This window comes from Triticum aestivum, chromosome 3D (genome assembly GCF_018294505.1).
Source record: "Triticum aestivum cultivar Chinese Spring chromosome 3D, IWGSC CS RefSeq v2.1, whole genome shotgun sequence".
In the NCBI taxonomy this organism is placed as follows: domain Eukaryota; kingdom Viridiplantae; phylum Streptophyta; class Magnoliopsida; order Poales; family Poaceae; genus Triticum; species Triticum aestivum.
Window position 1 is genome coordinate 376,190,073 of NC_057802.1, and position 21,849 is coordinate 376,211,921.

Consider the following 21,849-nt stretch of genomic DNA (forward strand, 5'->3'; position numbering starts at 1 on the left):
GGTGCCTCCTCTTCGAGCTGGTCTGCCTAGCTTCTATCATCCTTCAATTTGTCCATCTAGACGGAGTCAATGGAGCTCCCCTGTCGTCTCCTTGTGACAACAAGATTAAGGTTTCTCGTTGTCCGCATGCATGAGTGAGATTTGGTGTCAGGCATTTCAGATTGGTTCATCGATTCAAGGGTAAATAATGGCGACTGTGCTCTAGGGCGTTGGCCCTTTGTACATGTGCACAAAGACTTTTCAGTAGTCATCGAGAAGGGGTCAAGTTGGCTTTGGTAGGGGAGCGGTATTGTCGGAGGCTTGCTCTGAGGACATTACTGGTCGTGATGACGGACCCTTGATCCAATTTTGATGAACCCCGATTTACATTTGACGTCAAATTTTTAGGGTAAACATGTGACGTCAGAGCGCATGGAAATTACTTGCTGCAGTGTGACAGTTCTTCTGACATTTTTACACTAAATGAAAATTTTCACTTTAGAATAGGGCAAATCTTACACAACAGCATTACAAATTTAACAGTTGTCATGGCAAATTTTTGGATCGCAAATTGGGGCGTTCGCTAGAAAACGTTAAAAATCTAACGCCACAATTTTGTTATGTTTTCTTATACACCTTTATAATAGATCACAGTCACTTTTTGTAAAAACAAAAAACCTAAAACCAGGCTGAACAGAAAGCTCGTCGCAAAATCCTAGCCATCCATCATCATGTTTTTTTTGCGAGTGCATCCATCATCATGTTAAATGTCGTTTCATTCGTTGGCAGGGAGTATAATAAGTAAAGAAAAATCTCATACAAGATGGCAAGAATACTACGGACTGGTGTGTCAAGAGAACCATTACTTGTGTGTGGTTAAGTTAGATATTGAACTAGGTGCGTAATTAGAAGAAGTGTTACAGGATTTGTGCGTGGCGTCAATATGTCCGAGTGGTTAAGGAGACAGACTCGAAATCTGTTGGGCTTTGCCTGCGCAGGTTCGAATCCTGCTGTTGACGATTTTTTTTTCCTACAATACAGTACGGTAATTATAATACTATGTATAATTGAAACTATACTCCCTAATTTAAAATTCTTTCATTCAAGGTGTTTAATATTGAACTTGGTTCATAATTTTAACTTGGTCAGCGATTTCTTCTCTCAGCAAAAGTATTTACATGAAATAAGATCATGTAATTAGAAGAGACTAATTCATTTGGATTTATATTGAACATACTTAAACAGTGGGAGATAGGTAGATCTAATCATGTAACTGGAAGAGATTAATTCATTTGGATTTATTATGAAGATACTTAAGCAGAGGAAGATAGGTAGATCTACCACTGTGCTATGCTTAGTGAACGGAGATGAGTACCAACTGCAAAAAAAAAAAAGGTTGAAACTTAAACCAAATACACACCAGATTCCCGGAAATAACACGTGTTGCTGATTTTATGTTCAGATATTTACCTTCCTCGAAAAGGTGGCAAAGGATTAATGACATCCTCGTACAATTTTGTGTACTTTGTTTCAATATCTGAAAAACTACTCTGAATATCTAGGTGCAACATAACAAAGGTTAGATTCTAGATCATATAAGTAAAATCCAACATAAGGTATGCAAAATCCATCGTAAGGATTTATATTCAACCTTCTATGGTCATCTATAAACAATCTTTCCATGCAACTGAACATTATCAGCTTTTACTTTTTTCCAATTCTATAGCTAGCATATCATACTTGTCATTTAATCCCTTCTGATCCTGGGATGCCTAATAGTGATAGTAAATGCTCAGCTATGATGCATTATCAGATTGCACGAAGGAAAGATACATCATGGTATAAAGTAAACATGTGATGTCTACAACTTGAAGAAAATCAAGCAAAATGACCATCTCTACCTCCTCAGTTTGACGTGGTCGTGTATGCAAACAGTCTCCATAACTGCAGACAGCCTTGAGCAAGGGACACTGATCTTGATCTGGCGATGCATGCCTTGGATTAGTATCCCGAGGCATGTAGCAGAAACGGATAAGTGGAGAAACACCTCGTAGTCACTGGCATCCACACGGATCTCTGGCATCCTGATAAAAAAAAGACAATTACTCCCTCCGTTTCTAAATATAAGTCTTTTTAGAGATTTCAATAAGTGACTGCATACGAAGCAAAATGAGTGAATCTATACTCTAAAATATGTTTACATACATCCGTATGTTATAGTCCATTTGAAATGTCTAAAAAAACTTATATTTAGGAACGGAGGGAGTATATGGCATGCAGCCTCATGACCAGATTCCAGTGCCTAGTTAGGGTGTTGGGACTAATTTTTTGTTGGACGACTATTACCAAATGAATCCAGCATATACACCAATTGCCGAGTCAACAAACAAAAATAGGATGCAAGTTTCACCTGTGTAATTTTGATCCCACAATGGAATAAAAACAAAAACTCTAAGCTGGCTTTCCTACTTCTGGATTGGGGTTCTTCCCACCTTCCACGCAAGAGATGGCGAGTTCTTCGTGCAGAGCGCAACCGCGTGCTCAAGATCCTTGCGCCCCATGAAGGCAAGGGGTTGTCAATCGCCTTCTCGCCAGTTGCAAGGATAACCTGCTACACGTAACACAGTTCGATCGTAGGCAACACGAAGTTCTGTTCTACATGCCAGGAGGTTCGGATTAGATAAACAAACTACAAACTAAATTAAAAGCCAAACACGCATGTCTCATACACACACAAAAATGATACGAGTAACTATTACAGACCACAAAGAGATAATAAGATGAAGCATTCGATCCGCAAAAGTAGTTATTACGGTTCACCTCAAATCTTGACCAATCACGCCAAACATGATTTCAAACATACAACCCCCAACTTCAAAAAAGTTGAGGACAACAACTTGGTGAGACTTCACGCAACTCTCAATGACGAATTCCTTCCAACCTTTCTGCAGATATAGCCGCCCATCAACACCAACACGGTACTCAGCTGGTTTGGGGTGACCTTCGCCGAAAACGACTTGGAGAATACCCGCCTTCATTCCTAAGATGGAGATAACTTATAGCTCGATGGGGGATTTTCTGCAAAAATAATAATAAAATTGTTAGAGGACAACAATAGCAGTGCAGTTCCCATATTGTGGGTAGAGCAGAACGAAAGTATATGCAGTGCAGATGCAAGGCAGATGAAGTGCTCAATGGAGCCATAAGCAGTACAGAACAAACGTTCTAGCCTCCGTTTATTCCGCAACTCCTGTTTTGAGTTACAAATATTAGCAACCAAACTAATATCAAATACCCATGGCTACTACGAGCACAGTAAGGTACACATCAATAACATGTATACCAAATATACCTTTGTTGACGTTGCCAACCTTCTTATCTGCCAAGTACTTAGGGTAGTTCCGCTTCCAGTGGTCATTTCCCTTGCAATAAAAGCACTCAATCTTAGGTTTTGGTCCAGCCTTGGATTTCTTCACGAAGGCATCAACTGGCTAGCCATTCTTATTGAAGTTCCCTTTCTTTTCCTAGCCCTTCTTGAGACTGGTGTTTTTTTACCATCAACACTTGATGCTCTTTCTTAATTTCTATTTCTACGGTTTTAAGCAACGCAAAAATCTCAGGTATCGTCTTCTCCACCCCTTGCATGTTATAGTTCATCATGAAGCTCTTGTAGCTTGGTAGCAGTGACTGGAGAACCCTGTCAATCGGTACTTCATCCAGAAGATTAACTCCCAACTGATTCAAGAAGTTGAAGTACCCAGACATTTTGAGTACATGCTCGCTAACAGATTTGTTCTTCTCCATTTTACAGCTAAAAATCTTGTCGGATGTGTCATACCTCTCCACACGGGTGTGAGCCTGAAATACCAATTTCAGCTCCTAGAACATCTCATATGCCCCGTGGTGCTCAAAACGCTTTTGGAGCCCCGGTTCTAGGCCGTAAAGCATGGCGCACTGAATTGTCGTATAGTCATCATTTCTTGCCTGCCAGATGTTCATAGCATCTAGATTGGCGGGAGCGGGTGACACACCAAGCGGTGCATCAAGGACATAAGCCTCCTGTGCAGCAGTGAGGATAATCCTCAGATTACGGACCCATACCACATAGTTTCTTCCATCATCTTTCAATTTTTTTCTCTAGCCACTCAAACTTGTTGATTTGCTAGGGATTGAACGAGGAGACCTAGATTTACACTTCCACCAAAGGAAATTTGATCCCCCCATACTTCCTTGTGTTGGTTTTGTTACTCTTGGGTGTTTAGGCACCCTAGACGGAAGAAGTCACCTCGGAGCCACATTCCATCGTGGTAAAGCTTCGTGGTGTTGTTGGGAGCCTCCAATTCGGTTGTGGAGACAGCCCCAACCTTGTTTGTAAAGGTCCGATCACCGCCTTCAAGGGCACCACTAGTGGAATCATGGCATCTCGCATTGTGTGAGGATGTGAGGAGAATACGGTGGCCCTAGTGGCTTCTTGGGGAGCGTTGTGCCTCCACACCGCTCCAACAGATACGTACTTCCTCTCAAAGGGAATGAACTTCGGTAACACATTCTCGTCTTCACCGTCTCCACTTGTGGTTATCTCTTACCTTTACGTTGTGCAACCTTTACGTGTGTTGTATCCTTTGCTTGCTTGTGTTGCTAGCATCATATAGGTTGCTCACCTAGTTGCATATCTAGACAAGTTATTTGTTGCTAACCCTAATTTGTTAACAAAAAGTTAAAAATTGGTAGTTGCCTATTCACCCCCCCTCTAGTCAACCATATCGATCCTTTCACCTAGCGTTACCGAACGTTAAGTGTGTGACCCTATGGGTTCGAGAATCATGCAGACATGACCGAGACACCTCTTCGATCAATAATCAATAGCGGGACCTGAATGCCCATATTCATTCCCACATATTCAACGAAGATTTTTATCGATTGAGCAACGATGTCGGGGATTCAGTTAATCTCGTATACAATTCCCTTTGTCCGGCGATATGTTACTTGCCCGAGATTCGATTGTCAGTACCGCCATTCCTAGTTCAATCTCATTACCGGCAGGTCCCTTTACTCGCTCCGTAATACAAGATCCCCATGACCAAACTCATTACTCACATGCTCGCAAGCCATTCATGATGTTGTACTACCGAGAGGGCCCAGAGATATCTCTCTGTCACACAGAGCGACAAATCCCAGTCTCCATCCATGCAACCCAACAAACACTTTCCGAGATACATTTAGAGCACCTTTATGATCACCCAGTTATGAAGTGATGTTTGATAACCCACGAAGTATTCTTCCGGCATTCGGGAGTGGCATGATTCATGGTCTAAGGAACAGATACTTGACATGAAGAAAGTTGTAGCAAATAAACTAAGTGATGCGATCTGATGCTAAGCTTACGGTTGGGTATGTCCATCACATCATTCTCCTAATGATGTGATCCCGTTCAATTGACAACTCAAGTCTATATATGGTTAGGAAACCTTAACCATCTTTGATCATTGAGCTAGTGTAGTAGAGGCATACTAGGGACACGGTGTTGTTTATGCATCTACACATGTATATGAATTTTCAGTCAATATAATTATAGCATGAATAATAAACATTTATCATGAACAAGGAAATATAATAATAACATCTTTATTATTGCCTTTAGGGCATATTTCCAACACAGACAAAGGGCTCACTGGACAGAAACCATGACTGGACGAGCGATGGCGACTACTTCTGTGAATGTGTAGTCCCTATTGAGGTCGACACTTTACAGTGGAAGGCTGCTAGAGGCGAAGAAAGCAGCGAAGTGCTATGCCTTAGGCTGGTCGATGTAATAGTACAACGGAATGAACTGGGGGAAGGGGAGGGTTGTTTTTGCTCGAGCGATACCGGCATGATGGCCTGTTGTGGAGGAGGAGTTTCGTCCTGAGCGGCCGCGACCGCCACCTTCTTGGTGGCCCTCTCCCTCATGCGCCACCCTTGTCGTTCTACCGATCGAGCATTTGCATGCGGGTTTGCCTGGGTTTGGCAGACGATGCACATCGTGAAGGGGTCTCACGGATCCATCGCGACGATGGCGGAACAGGAGGGGACAAAAACGACCAGGGCGAAGAGGGCGGGCTTTGGCGCGGAAAGAGTGGTAGGGTTGTGAATGCCCAGTATCCGAGCAGGGTTTTGGATGGAACATGGGTGTGGGAGTCCATCAAGATCCCCTCGATTTGGTGCCGGACTGCAGGATTTGACATCCTAACCGGTCCAACTCAATTTGGTGACCGTTGAATGCCTAAAAATGTGTGGACCGTTTGGCCCAGATATTTACGGGCATTTTGATGAAATGCGTTGGAGATATATATTCCAAATATCTCCGGACGTTTTGATGATGCGCGTCGGAGATACGGTCTCAAGACGTTTGCAAACTCTTTTTTTGGTGATGTGCGTCGGAGATGCCCCAAGATTATTTACCCAGGATTCTGCCTTTTTCTTGCTGAGCAGGGTAGGGTTAGAGCATATTTGCCAGAATTTCGCGTTCACACGCGGCGACACACCCAAGGCCACCAACCGGCAAGCCAATTAACCCAATCAATTGCGATCCACTATTTATATATTCGCCTTCGATACCAATACCACATTGTTTTCTATATATCCCTTTTCAACCCCCTCCCTGTCGCCTGCCTTCCGTTCTAGACCCCTCCTTCTCCCCTCCCCAAACCCAGAGCAAGCAAGCGCAACCATGGCTCCGATTGGCGTGGGCAGCACCCTCCCCGACGGCCAGCTCGCGTGGTTCGACGAGAGCGAACAGATGCAGCAGGTCTCCATCCACTCCCTGGCCGCCGGCAAGAAGGTCATCCTCTTCGGCGTCCCTGGCGCCTTCACCCCCACCTGCAGGTATCTTCTTTCACCAGTACAAACAGTCAACAGATCGAGAAAAACGAAGTGTGCGTTTGACCTCTTGTAACAGATGGATAGCGAGGCTGAATTGTTAGCGGATGTATCCAAGATTGACTTTTTCTTCTCGCTTATAGCTTCTGCGAAACCGGCCCCTCTAAATCTAGATTTGCTTAGGCGCCAGGATCCCCTGTTCCTCCGGAATTGATTTACTTTGTGCCGTAAAATAGCTGCAAGATTTTGCTTAACTGCCAGCTTTTCCTTGTCAAATTTCACATGTAGATTAGAATTTGTGAACCTGGACGCATCTAGCTAAGCTTCCATAAATTGATCTTTCTGTGAGCGAGTGCTCTAAACCGGCTGATTTGACGGGATTTTTGGTAGAGCTTGGTCTAGTACTCTAGTAGATTGTTTTTGTTTCACTGTTTCAATTTGTATTTTAAGTAAGTTTGAGATATCTGAGTGATTACTTCACTAATCACTACCCTGTGGGCAAATCGTCATTTTTTTTCTTGTAGGTAGTGATCTGCTCCTGCCGCAAGACTATTTTGCTCATTTTTTTCTTTCAGAAAACAGGATTCTGTTGCTCCTTTATCCTGTTTTGTAGACCATGGCAAATCAAACATCTTTTATGGCAATTTTTAGTTGACGCGAGGATGGCAAGTTTAGTTGGCCAGCACGGCAATTTTCTGGCAAGAAACAAACTACGGGTGGATTTTCCATGCTTACCAACTAAACTTGCCATGGTCAACAAATATAAATTGCCACAAAAAAAGTTCGATTTGCCATGGTCAAATCCTGAATGTTTGGGATTTATCGGCGTCCAAGAAAAAGCACTCATATTTTGTCTGCTCTCTTCTATGAATGCAGCAATCAGCATGTACCAGGCTTCATTACTCAGGCCGAGGAGCTCAAAGCCAAGGGTGTAGATGAGATCCTGCTTGTCAGCGGTATGCTTTCTGCATTTTGTTTGTGTTCATTATCATGTTCTGAAAGCAGATATTGTCTGTAATTTTTGTCGACAATTACTTTTTTTACCTGAAACATGGATGGCCACATGAAAGCATATATTAGATGTTTTGAGTTCTTAGTGTTCTCCGTATAAGAGTAAGGTAGCTCCCTGGTACCATTGAATGACCGGTTCATATTTAGTGAATGTGTGAACGCTGAACGGGCCTGTTGCAATTGCAATGACCTTAGTATACGAATGGACACACTATCCTCAGCATATGATCTTGATTTAAAGCAGCTAGGTCCATAATTACACTTGATTAATTCACTACGCTATTGTTTTGCAGTTAATGACCCCTTTGTCATGAAAGCATGGGCGAAGACATACCCAGATAACAAGCATGTGAAGTTCCTTGCTGATGGAGCGGCAGCATACACAAAAGCACTTGGTCTTGAGCTTGATCTTAGTGAGAAAGGATTGGGTCTCCGTTCGAGGCGGTTTGCTCTCCTTGCTGACGACCTCAAGGTCACCGTCGCAAACGTCGAGGAAGGTGGCCAGTTCACAATCTCTGGTGCCGAGGAGATCCTCAAGGCACTGTAGGAGCTTCAGCGCTTCGGAATCGCAGCGATCACCCAGACCTTGTGTCATATCGATGTAGTTTGAACTTGTCTGCCAAACTGCGTGGGAATAAATTGTCGATGTGCATTTCTTCATGTACTTTATGTGTGGTGCAAGTGACTTCAGAGTTTTCCAGTCAAATTGTTGGTTGCGTTGCAAACATTCTGAGATTGTTGAAGGAAAATGGTGTGGGTGGTATTTGTGTGAATCATCATTACCTTGTGAAATCAACAGGCAAGTGTTTTTTTCATGGTGATGTCTTAACTGGTATGTTGGTGCAGATTACTGTTTATGTGCTTTTGTGTTATTTAGATTTTGCTGCTTAAGCAACAAGCATGCTATTGATGCTTTAGGGTGACAAAAAATGCTATGCTAATTTTATTGCAGCTCAGCTGAGACGAGAAGGAAATTTACATCACTTCCTCCCCAATCTCACTTACTCTGAGCTATTTTACAGGCGCCTCTCTTCACCAGATGGCTCCCTGTCGAAGCAACGCAAACTGCCCGTCTCACCTATGAGAAAAGCTTCTTGATCCACCACCAACTGCCCGTCTCACCTATGGGAAAAGCTTCTTGATCCAGCACCAACACCGCACACGTTCACCTCGACCTTGTCTACGTGCATAGATTTCCTCCTGCCGATACGGGGAATTTTCCTCAGCTTGCCACCGCCGGAATCCAAGCTCCTGTCCTCGAGCTCTTGCCAGCAAAATGAATCGCTGGACTTGGCCGAAGTGGCCTCCGTGGCATCGACGACGAGAGACTCAGTGCTGTCGTCCTCTAAACTAGGCCGCCGCCTCGATTTCGCGCGCCTCGGATCCCGAGCGACGGTGTCGGCATAGAGGACGTCCTCGATCCGTGACAGAACCGCGAACGCCAAGCTCTCGAGAGCCCTGGAGTAGCTCTCCAAGATGGCAAACCCAACATCCTGAAAGAAAAGAGCACATTGAATAGGAAACAAGTACTGCAGCATGCAGCTAAAAATAAGCAATGCAGCACGTCCGGAAAGCAACTGAAACATTGCTGCTTCTCTATGTAAGTGGTACCTTGTTGTATTGGATCTTGCTTATGTCAAGCGATGACTGGGCAGATCCAGGGAACTTGTGCTTGAGGATGAGCAGGACGGTCTGTGCGCGCTCCTCGAATTGCTCGCGTTTCTCCAAGCTGACGCCGGGGCCCCATGACAGCTTGTTGCAGAGTTTCCTCTGCCAGATGACAACGGAGGCCTCGATTCTGTCCTTGAGATCGACGATCTTGTGTCCTGTCGATAGGTCTACGGAGTCCAGGAGTCCGTTGGGGTCAAAATAATCATCGGTTATGGTTCTGTATATGGAGTCTCCGAGACTTTCCCTCCCATTCTGCAAGAGAAGCAGCCACTCTGTGTAATTAGCCTTAGAATTTATTTCTGTCTGAAGAACTATACTGCTACATTAATACTCCCTCCGATCCAAAAGAAAGTGTCGTGGCTCTAGTTCAGCTTTAGTTCAAATTTGAACAAAAGCCACACTTCTTTTTTGGATTGGAGGGAGTACTACATTTCGGGAAAATATATTGGATCTATTAGAATTAGGTGAACCTTGGGTAGAGCCTCGATGTATTCTTCTGGGATCTCCATCTGTGCAAGGACATCTGCGTTGATGGCCATGGCTGCCTTGAGCACTTGCCCGACAAGGTCCTGCTGGTGCTGGAGCCACCTCCTCGACTGGTCGGACAGACCCTCGGGAGGGACTCTCACCGTCGGGATCCACCATTTCTCGCCATCTCTCGGTGCATCGCCCTTCTCGCTCTCGTTGGCGTTTTTCGACACGTACCAGTACTCTTGTTCGTCCTTGAAGTTGTCAAGATACCCCTGTTCCACATACACAAAACATCAACTTTGACTCGGGAAATTGTTGAAAAGGATCGCGGAATGAAGATCCTAAGAATTTGCGTACGAGGAGCATCGCGTCGAGTTTTCGCAAGGCGGGGATGTTCATGAGAATGTCCCTGCGTAGCTGGGTGCCCATCACCTGTGTGTGATAACAGTTGCAATATATGTGATGAGTGCCAGAAAAGCCTATTGGTGTTAGTGGTGTGAGACCGTGAGAGTGACCTCCATGCTGGTGCCGTCCTCGGACACCTGTTGCAACGGAACGAATTCGACGATGTGATCGGTGACTGACAGAAGCCAGCCGATCTCCTTCTTCCATCGCGCTTTTCGGTCGGCCGACATGGGCTCCAGGCGGCGCTGCTCCCCGAACACGGAGGCTGCAAATCGGTTGCCAAATTTCATCATGAAGAAGAAGGGAGGGAGGAACATAACAAGATTGCGTGTATAGTTAACTTTACCTGCAAGGTTTGTGATGGAATTGGAGAGAGCGAGAGCCGAGGAGACACCTTTCCCCGTGCCGGACATGTCCTCCCCGAGCAACAGCTTGGCGAATCTCTCTTTCATCAAATCCATTTCTGCATCCCAATCCGGCAGCCACGTCAAAACCTATGCGTGCGATTACGAACAAACTGTCACCGCCAGCGCCCAACACATGGAGACCATCGAACCTGAAGGCGGTCCGGCGTCCCGGACGACGTTCTTTGGCGGGAGTTGTCGACCCGGCGCGGCCCTGGACCCGTGGCTCCTCGACAGCACTCGCTTCTGCATCGGCGGCAGTGGCGCGACGACGGCCTCCGCCTCCTCGTCCATGCTCCGCCTGCCGCTGGTGCTGCACTGCGAGGACGACGACGACGACGACCGCAGCAACCGGGAGGAGGACGAGAAGGATGACGAGATCAGGGACGGACTGGACGTCATGACTCGGCGCCTCGGTAGGAATCTGTCGAGGCTCTGTTCAGGGTGTGGCGAGATCGAGGCACGCAGGTATGAGGGAAGCTAGGCCGCTCGACTGGTGCACGGGCGTTTGTGTTCGACGGGGGGTTTGGTTTTTGAGGAGGACGCCGGCCGCTTCGCCGGCGTGCATGCGGGGGAAGGCCTTGGAAGGATTGTGTTGCAACCTTGTGTGTGGCCTCTCCCCCGACGTACGACCGGCTCAGGCGTGTGCGCGCGAGTGTGGCTGGCTGGCTGGCCTTCTCGCATCGCGGTGGGGGGCGTGGTTTTGTTGGGGAGCAAAGCCAAAGATGGCATGACCGATCGTCGATGCGCCATTGTTTGGCCACACCAAATATAAGCAACATACTATTTTTCCTCCCTTAGATGTAGGCAGCGTGCATGCCTTCTTTTGCCTTGATTGTTTACTTTCTTTCTTTCTTTCTTCTTTTTCTAAAAAAAGGGAGGTTGAAACTGTTAGATCTAAAGTATGATTACATTAATCATGAACATGATCTAACCATGTCTACAACGCCTGCTGACATAAACAGAGAGGGTTTAGTGGTGCAATACAAGTCACGGAGGTCGACATGACCGCCTGCTCGTTGCAGGCAAGGTTGAGTGACGGTGTAGTCGACATAGTCAATCTCCTGGACGTTCTAATCACCATAGGCCGCCACCGACACTGTCTAGGAACGACAACGTGTATGCTAGATTTTCCCGCCACTGCAGCGCCCCCTTGGATCGGATATGGTTTTTGAGAATGGGGGGGGGGGGGGGGGGGGGAGAGTGAGCCGTACTTGAATTGAGAATAGTGCAGGTGGTTAGCTCTCTCCCTTTATTAATTAGCGTTGGTGATAGGGGACCTAAACCATAATTTGGTTTGGGGTGCCTCCGACCAGGGCACATCGGTTAGGGTGGAGAGGCACGTACATTGATGCGTGGCCCCTCCTCTGTAACGTTATTTTTTGACTTGTTTAATCTGTTAGATCAAACCAACATTCTACCCCTTGATCGTTACGCTTAACTGCATTCGTCCATTCCCTAGGCGTTATACAGACTCTACATGTTTCTTGTATTTCACCTCTTTTTATTTTTGGTTTTTATGAGAGGACTTTGTTTGGCTGTGTGCATCTTAGTTATGCAGAGGCCGGGCTTAATGCTTAAACTTTTAAGAAATAAAGCGCCCCTTATCGAAAATCAATGAAGTGTTAAAACAACTCACAAAACGTCATAGAATCTCAACACTTATAGAATAGAAATATATTATGAACCAATGCAATTCATAACAACTTTATTGTTGCCGGCATATTTCCAATAGTTGGTGGTGATGCCGGCGGTGATGTTGGGAGTGCATGATTGGATTGTGGTTTGATGATGGCTTATGATGCACCGTCTGCTGGTTTTTTGAAATGAACTTGCTGAATGCGATGCCTTTTGGCTAAATGTGTTTATGTTAGTTATTTGTTGGATTGGATGAAGTATGTTTATGTTCATAGTTGAATTATGATGTGGTGCATTTGCATTGTTTAAGTTTTTGTTGAAATGTGATGCATTTGTTTGGAATGTTTGTGCAAACGTTTGAAAGAAATAGCAAAAGATTGCTTTTAGAGGATTAAGTTTTGAGGGAATGACCAGGTGCACAGTAGTTTCATCTTTCAAGTTTAGGGGATTATAGGATTGGGGGGGGGGGGGGGGGGGGTTGTAGCGGATTAAAGCATAGGACAACGGCTAGAGATGCTCTAACTTGTCCAGGTTAAGACTGTGTCGAAATGTCTCCAGCTGTCGTGCCGCAAGTGACTCCCAACATACCACATTTCTAGAAGCTTTTGTGCACCCTCTCGTGAACAAAGTGATAGTCCATCTTAATACGTATATTTTGTCCTCGCATGAAACAAGGATTAGTGGAGAGGTACGTAGCTGTTGGCTACGGCACACCCAATTCACCAACCATTTGCATTTGCAAGGTTTCATATTCAGCTTTATGGCCAAGAACAATAGCCTGTCATCAGGACATCCATGCATGTTGTCAGGACATCCCGCCCTAAAAAAAGGCAGTTTTTTAGAAAAGAAGGATTACCCCCGGCCTCTGCATCTGAAAGATGCACGCGGCCATATTATTAGAATGTGTCCAACAAGTACCATGGAACAAAGTAGACTCGGATCTGATACGAAGACCAAGAGAAATAGTGCCTCTCAAATACCCCCTCCATTCAAAAATATTTGTCGTGGTTTTAGTTCAAAATTTGCCACTGTCAGCCACCATTTGTGGTGTTACAGATAATTAAAGCGGCCCTTTCCCAGAATTATGGTATTTCTATATATGAAGTACTTGGGAAACGAGAAATGAGTACAAAGTACCAGTCTAACAAAGAGGACTGTGTATAGTCCATTCACCATACCAATTGCTGTCTCTTCCTTTAAAAAAAATAAAGAATATTTCTGTAAACCCCATGGTACATTACACAATCACGCATTTCCTGATTACAATCCACTCTAGGATGACCTGAATCATTCTACATTCACAATTTCACACCATCACCATGTACATTCACCATACAGAGAAAACTCGAGAAGAAATTAGAATAACCCGGAAATTTTCATTTTACGAGGCGGGGGAGGAGGTACCACGCATATACACCGAAATCGCCAGAAAAGCAGAAACTCGCAACAAAGATGTACAAGATTGCAAGACGGTACGCACAGGACCTCAGTGTTGCTGCAAGAACCATACCATATCAACATGTTTCTTCCTAGGATTCAACTGAAAGTATCTCAAGCTCTGCCCACCAAAGCGGAGATAACCTCGGCGTTGCTGCCTCCGGTGAAATCGCTAGCACTTCTCGCAATTTAGTGGTGACCTCTCTCATGCTTGGTCTCTTTTTCGGATCGCTCTGGATGCAGTCCTCGATCAACTCGCAAATGATATCTAGATCATTTTCTTTGTGAGTAGTCAAGGTAGGGTCAAGCAAACAGGATATACTCTGGTCATCCTTAATGCACTCCATAGCCTGTGAGAAAAAAATGTGACATGTATTGTTACTTCTATATGCCATTTTTGTGTATTATGTAAGTTTAAGTATTCAGTGTCTTTGTCATGCTTACTAAGTTCGCAAGAGAGCCCTCGTGTTCAGAATCTGGAGGCTTTCCTGACATGATTTCCAGCATGAGTAGACCAAAACTACATACATTCCCAGCTGGATCAGCACGTATTGGCTCATGGTGCTCACTGGCGTCGTCATTCTTGGGCATCTTTTCTTTGGAAATTACTTCTTGCCAAACACTCATGTCGGCTATCTGTGAAAAGGCTTGGTTTTAGGAGCAGAAACGTAATATGGTGTCCTCATGCCTGATCTTATTTCAATTTGTTCAAAATTAACTCTAATACAAAGAGCACACATGCACACCCCAGAAAAAGAAATCATATGAACTGGACGGTACATCACCTTGTTTAGTTGCAGGGGTTTAGAACAAGTTGCATGTAATTTATGTTAGTTTGTCTTTTTTTGCATAATGTCCAGAAAAGGTTTAGAATGATGAAGTAACAGTTGTGTGCTTTAATTTCTTCTTTTGATATTACCAGAATTTTGTCTACAAATACAGTTCTCGTTTGGCACCCAACATTTCATTTCATTTGGCAAGTGAAATGACAGGGTTATGGATAGGGATTGACATAACATCCAATAGGCATTTGCTGGAATTCCAAATGAATGACATGTCCAATTCCATAGCCAAACAGGTTGGATATGGAATCACAAATGAGTTCCATGATTCCGGCTCAAAATGATGGCTACCAAACGACCTCTTATGGAATTTCCTTTGAAGATCAAATAAATAGAAGTTGTGAAATTCATAATCATGTACCTTTGCAGCTCCATCCTCGGATAACAATATGGCACTTGACTGTAGGTCAGAGTGTGTTATACAAGGCTTGAGCTCATGCATGTACTGCATGCAGTATGCTACTCCCATAATTATTCTCATCCTACCATTCCAATCAATATGATCAAATCCCTCAACTGCAAAAGGCAAAAGCAAAACATTTTAATTTGAGCACAAAGACTAAAAGGGAAGCATTCTGACAGTAGGAGCTCTTACCGTGGAGATGCTCATAGAGTGTCCCATTGGCTGCGTATTCTAACACCATCATCCTCATGAAAGGCTCCTCCTCCTCGCAGTACCCAAGCAAGTTGATGAAGTTCTTATGATTAATTCTTGAGAGCGAGTCTATCTATGTGTTCAAAAAAACAAGTTAGAAGAAATTATTTTGTTTCAGACCCACATTGCAAATTGTAGCAACAGCATGGGCTATTCCTCTTATAAGTGACACTGAATTACCTTTTTCCGGAATCTCCCCTCGGAATGCTTTGACCAATCTTTGCTCGACGCAAGCACAGTTGATACAACTGCTATCTCGACTCCACTTGATAAGGTTCCCTTGTAGACAGTGTAGTATGGATAGGTTGCCACAATGTTACTGAAGTCCTCACAAGCACCTTCCAGCTCTGAGCGTTGCAACTTGGGTACTCCTGCCGTACATCAGGAGAGCAAAACTTGTCACAGATGCCCAAGTAAGAGGCAAAATCAAGCAGGCCTTTTACAAGATAGCAAACAGAATATTTACCTGTCACAAATGCCTTCTGCAGCTGGCCACTGAGTCCAGTCTTCCATGGACCTATTGTTGCCACCGACTTATTGCGGCATAGCAAAAGCATGCATGCAATGATAATAAGCAACAGAGCAATTGATGGAATCAGAATTGCATACAACCACTTCATAGATCTTGTTGACCCTGCTTCCGAAGGAGTATCAGGAGACTTGGGTGGAGTAACTGGAGGATTTACAGCAGGTGCGGGTGCTTTGGGACTAAATGCTGAAAACGATCCACTCCCCGTAGAAGGAACAGGAACTGAGGGTGGAAGAGGAGCATTTGCGAAAGGAGGCGCAGCAAGATTGCTATCCTGAAGTAGTCTGCGCCTACTAACCTGTGCAGCTGGGTTTCTTGCTGCAATTTGTGTAGGAAGACGTGCTGGGGAAAGTAAGAAGGCATGTTAATTATGGTACCAGCTGATGTATTTAAGAGAAAAACTGAACTTGCATAGCAGTACCCTAGCTTACCGGAGAGATTGCTGGTGTCTTTTTTTTTCTCCTCTGTGGAAGAACCAGACTCGAACCTACAAAGGTCCACATTCAAAAACTGCTATCATCAGCTGATAAATCCTTTTCCTAAATAGGTTATAGAAAAAAAATGATGATAACTAAATAAGAATTGATGAAAATCCTAGTTTCCTTACCCATCATCAGCTCTTTGATTCAAATCACCCCTCCCGAGATGATCATAGATGTCGAAATCAGTTTCCTGATCAAAGTTCCCATGGGAATTTTGGACCACGGGCCACTGAAATCTGTTGTTGGAAAGCAATCTGTCGAACAAGAGACATCATATCATGAAATTTGGCTTGTCGATCAAATATTTCACAATGTTAATCAGTCAGACGACCTACAAATGCTTGAGTGATGCCATTTCTGCTATCTTCTGTGGAACTTCCCCAGTCAAGTTGTTATTGCTTAGGTCCAATATCTCCAACATTGCGAGACCACCAATTTCCTTAGGTATCAGTCCACTAAACAAGTTGTTGGATAATATACTGCAAGAAGACACAACAAGGAATAAAAACATTGTAATGGTTGCAGCAAATGTTATAGTCGCATGCAAAGTAAAATTAGAGTATCACAAGTTGCCAAAAGCAGTAGGTTAAGGGACAAGTGCTTGATTGACAGATCGACATCTTTTATGCTACTGAGTAAAATCGACACGACAGAGATTTCTGTGATTTTGTCTCATATTTGATCCACAGAGGTAAGCTGATATGCACACATCATTTGTGCTATAAAGGATGGAACCTAACAGTTGTCGGTTGGTTAGATATATACACTTGAAATGTCCTAACTGATGGTTGGTTGACATTTTTTAAGCAAATTGACTTTGTTTAGATACTCATATCTGGCAAGAAACTTATGAAGGTAAGACAAAGCAGTAACCACTACAGAATTGCCTATTTATCTCTTTACCATATTGCAAAGAGATAGCTTAGCAAAAATACCAATATATTGTTGCTCATGGCAAGCAATTTATATTTGTTGTGCAAGCATAAATACAAAATTGTGTACTTACAGAGCCTGCAGATGACTAAGACCTCCTAGTTCTGGACCCAGGGTACCTCTTAATGAGAGATCTTTTAGGTTCCTGCAAGAGTATAGTCCACAGTAAGTACAATCCTTAAGATGATAAATCAAGCCAGAACCCCTCAAAAATACTGAAATAGAACAAGAGTGGTTACCAAATGCAATGTCTTAAATATTTATTAGGTAAAGTTGTGGTACACCACAGGAATTAGAAGATAATCTTGAATGCAAAACAAAATCATCTTGAATAGCAAAAGATTCTATTAAAACATATGAAGGAGAGTCACCATAAACCTTATGATCTAAAATATAAAAACAAGTAGCGATGATGAGGTAAATGCTTGATGATTAAATGAGTAGAAAACAAACATTTTCCTTCATACGGTAAGCTTCTACACGTATGGAAGTCAACTTGGCACCAGAGCAACATATCCTGAGGGGTTCTGGACTATCATGTTTCGCTTACAAGAAAATTGTCACATATCTAGTTTTGTGGTAAGATCAAGAGAGCACATGTCTTAGCTTGGTTAAAACTAGGTGTGAGGGTCTGTAGAAGTATGAAAAGAAATGTGACCTTTCCTTTCAAACAAGTATCATCTCTCTCTCCCATTCTCTCTTTTCGCTACATGGACACAATGCTGAAGAAGATGAAGGTGGAGGCAGGGGGCAGAGAGACAGCGGCATGCCTTAAAACATAGGGTGCACTGTAACACCCTGTTACGCCTGGCGGGATCAAGACTGGCCCCATAACCAACACTAGTCTTTTCTACGCACTTTGTCCTCACTCATGCGCACCCGGGACCAACTTCCCGGTCGTTCACCCATCCTAGAATTACTCCAAGCCAAGCACGCTTAACTTTGGAGTTCTTTTTGAATGGGCTCCCGGAAAAGAAGGAATTCCTTGTTGATATGAGTAGTCTCTCATTTCTGTTAAGCCAGGCTCTCACATGCACAAACCGCCTTCATAAAATTTTCTAGTGTTCCTTCTTGTTTGGGGGGTTGCAATTTCTTTTCTTTTTGTTCAGCTTGGCGGTATCATCGGATAAACCTTGATTCTCTTTGTAATGAAGAGATGTGCAAAACTTTGGCACATTCTCTGAATAATAGGAGGTAAAATCTTGGACACGGGAAAATCTAGGATATAAACATAAGCTATACTGTGCCAACCAGTGATCTTATATAGGCTGAGTACAAGATTCTGTTGATGGTGATTCACTTGAACAAACTTGCCAAAAAAATCTAATCAAGCTAGCTAATAAAAGGTAGCCTCCATTTTGGACCTTCAATGCTATGGTATAAGTCAACAGTCTCACTTTATAGGTCAACAATCCCACGTCACAAAATTGAGAATACCAGCAGGAGAAGAAGCCGATCATAACAACTTAGTTGTAGCCACTTGTTTGTGTTTGGTGGAATGAACACTTAGTTCTAATAACCAGATTTCCAATTGTGTTAAAGCTTAGTATAAGCTTGTGAAAAGGCTTCTAGCTACCAAAGAAAACATTTTCTGGGAATTTGCGAACATGTATCCTTGGTAAATTCAAGATAGGCAATAAAAATCCTTGTGAGTTCCTACATATGAGTATATTTTAGGAGTACTAACTTGAGGAAAGACTATATATTCAGCAAAGAAACCAGAGTTGGTCATTTATGTACATAATATTACATTTTCCTTATTCAGCCCAAAAAAGTACTCCCAAAAATGAAATATTTTAGGAGTACTAATTTTTCTAACTGCTAGGAGAAAAATACGAATGCACTCCTAAAATCCTTCATAATATCTACTAGTCCGTTGAAGATTGAGCCTCTATGCTTAAGTCTACCTTGTCTGAATTGCTACACAAAGCGGAGACATGCTTGTGTTGGCAGTAACTCAATAGACTCAATTGATGCATTTAGTACTCAAGAAAGTCAAACAACGGTAACTGTGAAGGAGAAAACTAGGAACAAAAGGGGCAGTTGCCGATGCAGCATCCATTCAACAATAAATCAACACTAAAACAAGTCTTGAAGAGAGAAGGATACAGTCAAATGGAAGACCCGTTAAACAGAGGATGAACTGAAAGCTCATTTTCCAAATAGACTCATGAGCCACTAGTAAACATTGAGGAGAAGAAAACAAAGAGGAAAACATCAACTCACAGCATCACAACCCTGTCATCGGCGCAGCGGATGCCGTTCCAACCGCAAGGGTCGGCGTCCCGCGCGCTCCAGCCTGCCATGGCGCCATGCGGATCCTCCTCCACCCTGGACTGGAACTTGAGCAGCGCTGAGCCTGCAGCACCAGCACCAAAAGCCCCAATCGATCAGCCACACCAGAACCCCAAGAGCTCAACCCTCAAAAGCACCAAAAAAGAACAGAACGCCGGCGAGCTTGCTGCCCCTACCTTCAAGGTTGATCGCCGAGCAGCCACAGCCGACGCAGTGAAGCGCCAGCGCGACGACCGCGCAGTAGAGCAGCGCGTCCATCTCCCACATTTCCACGGGCGCGCGGCGGCTCACATGATCCTCTTGGCGAGCCTCTTGAGCAGCCTGGAGTGCATGGTCAGGCGCGAGGGGCGCCCATGGCGTGGCGCGGCGCCTACCTTTTACCCTTGTTGGCACGGCAGCAGAGCAAAGCCCCACGACACGCTCCCGCTCCTGCGGCCGCCTGCAAGAAAGGCAGAGACAGAAAACAGCTCAGAAACGTGGGGGGAGCAGAGGAAACTTGCGTCGCTGAAAAAGCAAAGGAGCAGCTTTGGCTTTTTGCCTTGCGATGGCGATTCGCCTCTGCCAATTTCTCTTACGCCACACGCGATTCGAGCCGGGGAGATGGAGAAGACGAGGGGAGGGAGACGGAGGCGGGGAGAGGGAAACAGCGGTCGTCCGTTCTTGGAGGAACAAGTAGTAGTAGTCGGAGAAAATCAAGAAGGACAACACAGCTAGAGAGAGAAAATACACTAGTACTAGTAGTATAATATTCAGAGCAGCAGACAAGGGAAGATGATTTTTCTTTTAAGCGGTGCTCCAATCTCCCAATGTCTAAGATTGCGTTATCTTGGAAGAATTCTACGGCCATCTGTAAGACGATTCCACGCTGGGATACCGGGCCAGGATTAAAGAATCGGATGGGACGGTCGTTGTCGAGGGCCAGGACAAGGGCTCCGCAGCCCACGCGAGCCTCGTCGTCGCCGGCGACAGGTTCGACGCCTGGTGGAGTAGCATTTTAAAATCCAAACAAATTTGCGGAAATCCTTTCGTGCTCATCATCACAAATGTCAATAAATTATGCTCCCACCCCATTTGACATTTTTATAAACCAATTGCAATCAGGCATCCTCGGCGACGCCAAATGCGATTGCAGCAAAAATCACCTCCTTCTTTTCTCTCGCTGCTAAGGGTACTTAACATTAAACCAACCAGGTCGAGAATCTCGAAGGTTGATACAGCGAAATGCTTTTAAATGGAGTAAAATTAGAGGGAGTCACCGGAAGCCTCCTGGCCTTACCCGTTTTTTTTCTGGATTTTCGAAACGAACAGGAGGATGGTCGGCGTTCGCCGGTCGGAGGCTTCCCTCCCCTCCCCTCCCCTCCCGGGGAGATCCTCCAAGGGGGTGACGGTGACGGTGGCCGGCGGCGGGCGCGAAAGAGAGAGGGGGTGGACGGAGGAGGAGACGTGCGGTGGGCCCGCGGCGGGACAGGTGGGACGCGCAAAGGAAGGAGGGCGAAATTTTTTAGTTGGAATGATTTTTGCCGATTTTATTGATGACCGGCTCGGGCCTAGCTGTCCGCCAGTATCCTTGTTATCTTTCTTTCTTTCTTCTCCATTTCTTTGCTTCCCAGATTATTATTCGCGTCCTGTCTGTTTGTTGGCTCCCACGTTGTGCGTCGTTGCCTCTTGTCGTGCGCGCCAGTCTCCAGCCTGCCTGCCTGCTTCCAACCCACTGCTATTCCATAAATGGTCAGGGGAATGGAAGTACAGAGTATCCAGGCAGTTGTATCTTAATCTTTTTTATTAATTTACGGAAAAAACTTTCAGTCTATTCATCGTCTGTTGTGATAGTATGAAAAACACCAGGACAAGCTGATTATGTTTCCGTTTATTGCAAGGCTCAGACATAGCCGCCGCTTCCTCTTCAAAAAAGAAAAAAAACTTAAGGTTCCGTCTCCGGCGACTCTAGCCATGGAGGCGCGTAGGGCCCCGTGTCGGAGTTTCTTAGGTGTTTTTGTGAGTTTGTTTTATGGTTTGTGTCCTACTTAAGAACAGGAGGTGGTGACGGCTCATTGAAGATAAAATAAGGTTCTCATTGCATATTCCCTGGTTCTATGATGCGTGTAGCGTCATCGAAGGGCGTGTGGAGGTGTGTCTATGACTGATCTCGCGGGATTCGGTCAGTGATGGCCTTCGACGGATCTGCTTGGGTCTAGTCTTTGTTCATCTTCGCTCGTGTGTCTACAAGTTAGATTCTTTC

At 44.6% G+C, this 21,849-nt stretch overlaps 3 protein-coding genes and 1 non-coding gene across 5 annotated transcripts; 2 read left to right on the forward strand and 2 right to left on the reverse strand.

Moving 5' to 3' along the window:
• The first annotated feature begins 916 nt into the window (after positions 1–916).
• TRNAS-CGA (transfer RNA serine (anticodon CGA)) lies at positions 917–998 on the forward strand. The gene has a single exon. It is a non-coding gene; the product is annotated as a tRNA-Ser (tRNA).
• Positions 999–6,562: 5,564 nt separating this feature from the next.
• LOC123078997 (peroxiredoxin-2C) lies at positions 6,563–8,663 on the forward strand. The gene is made up of 3 exons (XM_044501661.1): positions 6,563–6,843; positions 7,714–7,793; positions 8,142–8,663. The coding sequence occupies exons 1-3, from the start codon at positions 6,689–6,691 to the stop codon at positions 8,393–8,395; spliced, it is 489 nt and encodes a 162-aa protein (XP_044357596.1). The 5' UTR covers positions 6,563–6,688; the 3' UTR covers positions 8,396–8,663.
• Positions 8,664–8,768: 105 nt separating this feature from the next.
• Positions 8,769–11,489, reverse strand: LOC123078996 (rho guanine nucleotide exchange factor 8). The gene is made up of 7 exons (XM_044501660.1): positions 10,952–11,489; positions 10,742–10,858; positions 10,506–10,660; positions 10,348–10,422; positions 9,990–10,262; positions 9,460–9,771; positions 8,769–9,341 (listed from the first exon to the last, which is right to left on the reverse strand). The coding sequence occupies exons 1-7, from the start codon at positions 11,199–11,201 to the stop codon at positions 8,967–8,969; spliced, it is 1,557 nt and encodes a 518-aa protein (XP_044357595.1). The 5' UTR covers positions 11,202–11,489; the 3' UTR covers positions 8,769–8,966.
• A 2,116-nt stretch (positions 11,490–13,605) lies between these two features.
• On the reverse strand, positions 13,606–21,105 carry LOC123078998 (protein MALE DISCOVERER 1). 2 transcript variants are annotated; one of them, XM_044501663.1, is made up of 13 exons: positions 20,887–21,105; positions 19,787–20,049; positions 19,542–19,674; positions 17,389–17,460; positions 16,718–16,861; positions 16,508–16,636; positions 16,332–16,387; positions 15,838–16,242; positions 15,552–15,742; positions 15,312–15,444; positions 15,078–15,232; positions 14,319–14,510; positions 13,606–14,224 (listed from the first exon to the last, which is right to left on the reverse strand). In XM_044501663.1, exons 2-13 carry the CDS (start codon positions 19,875–19,877, stop codon positions 13,967–13,969), a joined length of 1,959 nt encoding a protein of 652 aa, XP_044357598.1. In that variant the 5' UTR covers positions 19,878–20,049; positions 20,887–21,105; the 3' UTR covers positions 13,606–13,966. The 2 variants fall into 2 exon arrangements, with proteins under 2 accessions (XP_044357598.1, XP_044357597.1); XM_044501662.1 differs by lacking the exon at positions 20,887–21,105 and adding an exon at positions 20,149–20,448.
• Between the last annotated feature and the right edge of the window lie 744 nt (positions 21,106–21,849).

What these genes read in the sequence shown, in the direction of transcription:
- LOC123078996 (XM_044501660.1), bottom strand. Translation starts at nt 11,201, where the DNA reads ATGACGTCCAGTCCGTCCCTGATCTCGTCATCCTTCTCGTCCTCCTCC. An exon ending in GGACGCCGGACCGCCTTCAG is followed by an intron (nt 10,859 to 10,951) that starts GTTCGATGGTCT and finishes ATTGGGATGCAG; the next exon opens with AAATGGATTTGATGAAAGAG. An exon ending in AGGACGGCACCAGCATGGAG is followed by an intron (nt 10,423 to 10,505) that starts GTCACTCTCACG and finishes TATCACACACAG; the next exon opens with GTGATGGGCACCCAGCTACG.
- LOC123078997 (XM_044501661.1), top strand. Translation starts at nt 6,689, where the DNA reads ATGGCTCCGATTGGCGTGGGCAGCACCCTCCCCGACGGCCAGCTCGCG. An exon ending in GCCTTCACCCCCACCTGCAG is followed by an intron (nt 6,844 to 7,713) that starts GTATCTTCTTTC and finishes CTATGAATGCAG; the next exon opens with CAATCAGCATGTACCAGGCT. An exon ending in TGAGATCCTGCTTGTCAGCG is followed by an intron (nt 7,794 to 8,141) that starts GTATGCTTTCTG and finishes ATTGTTTTGCAG; the next exon opens with TTAATGACCCCTTTGTCATG.
- LOC123078998 (XM_044501663.1), bottom strand. Translation starts at nt 19,877, where the DNA reads ATGTGGGAGATGGACGCGCTGCTCTACTGCGCGGTCGTCGCGCTGGCG. An exon ending in GCAGAAGGCATTTGTGACAG is followed by an intron (nt 15,743 to 15,837) that starts GTAAATATTCTG and finishes GATGTACGGCAG; the next exon opens with GAGTACCCAAGTTGCAACGC. An exon ending in AGGGGAGATTCCGGAAAAAG is followed by an intron (nt 15,445 to 15,551) that starts GTAATTCAGTGT and finishes TTGAACACATAG; the next exon opens with ATAGACTCGCTCTCAAGAAT.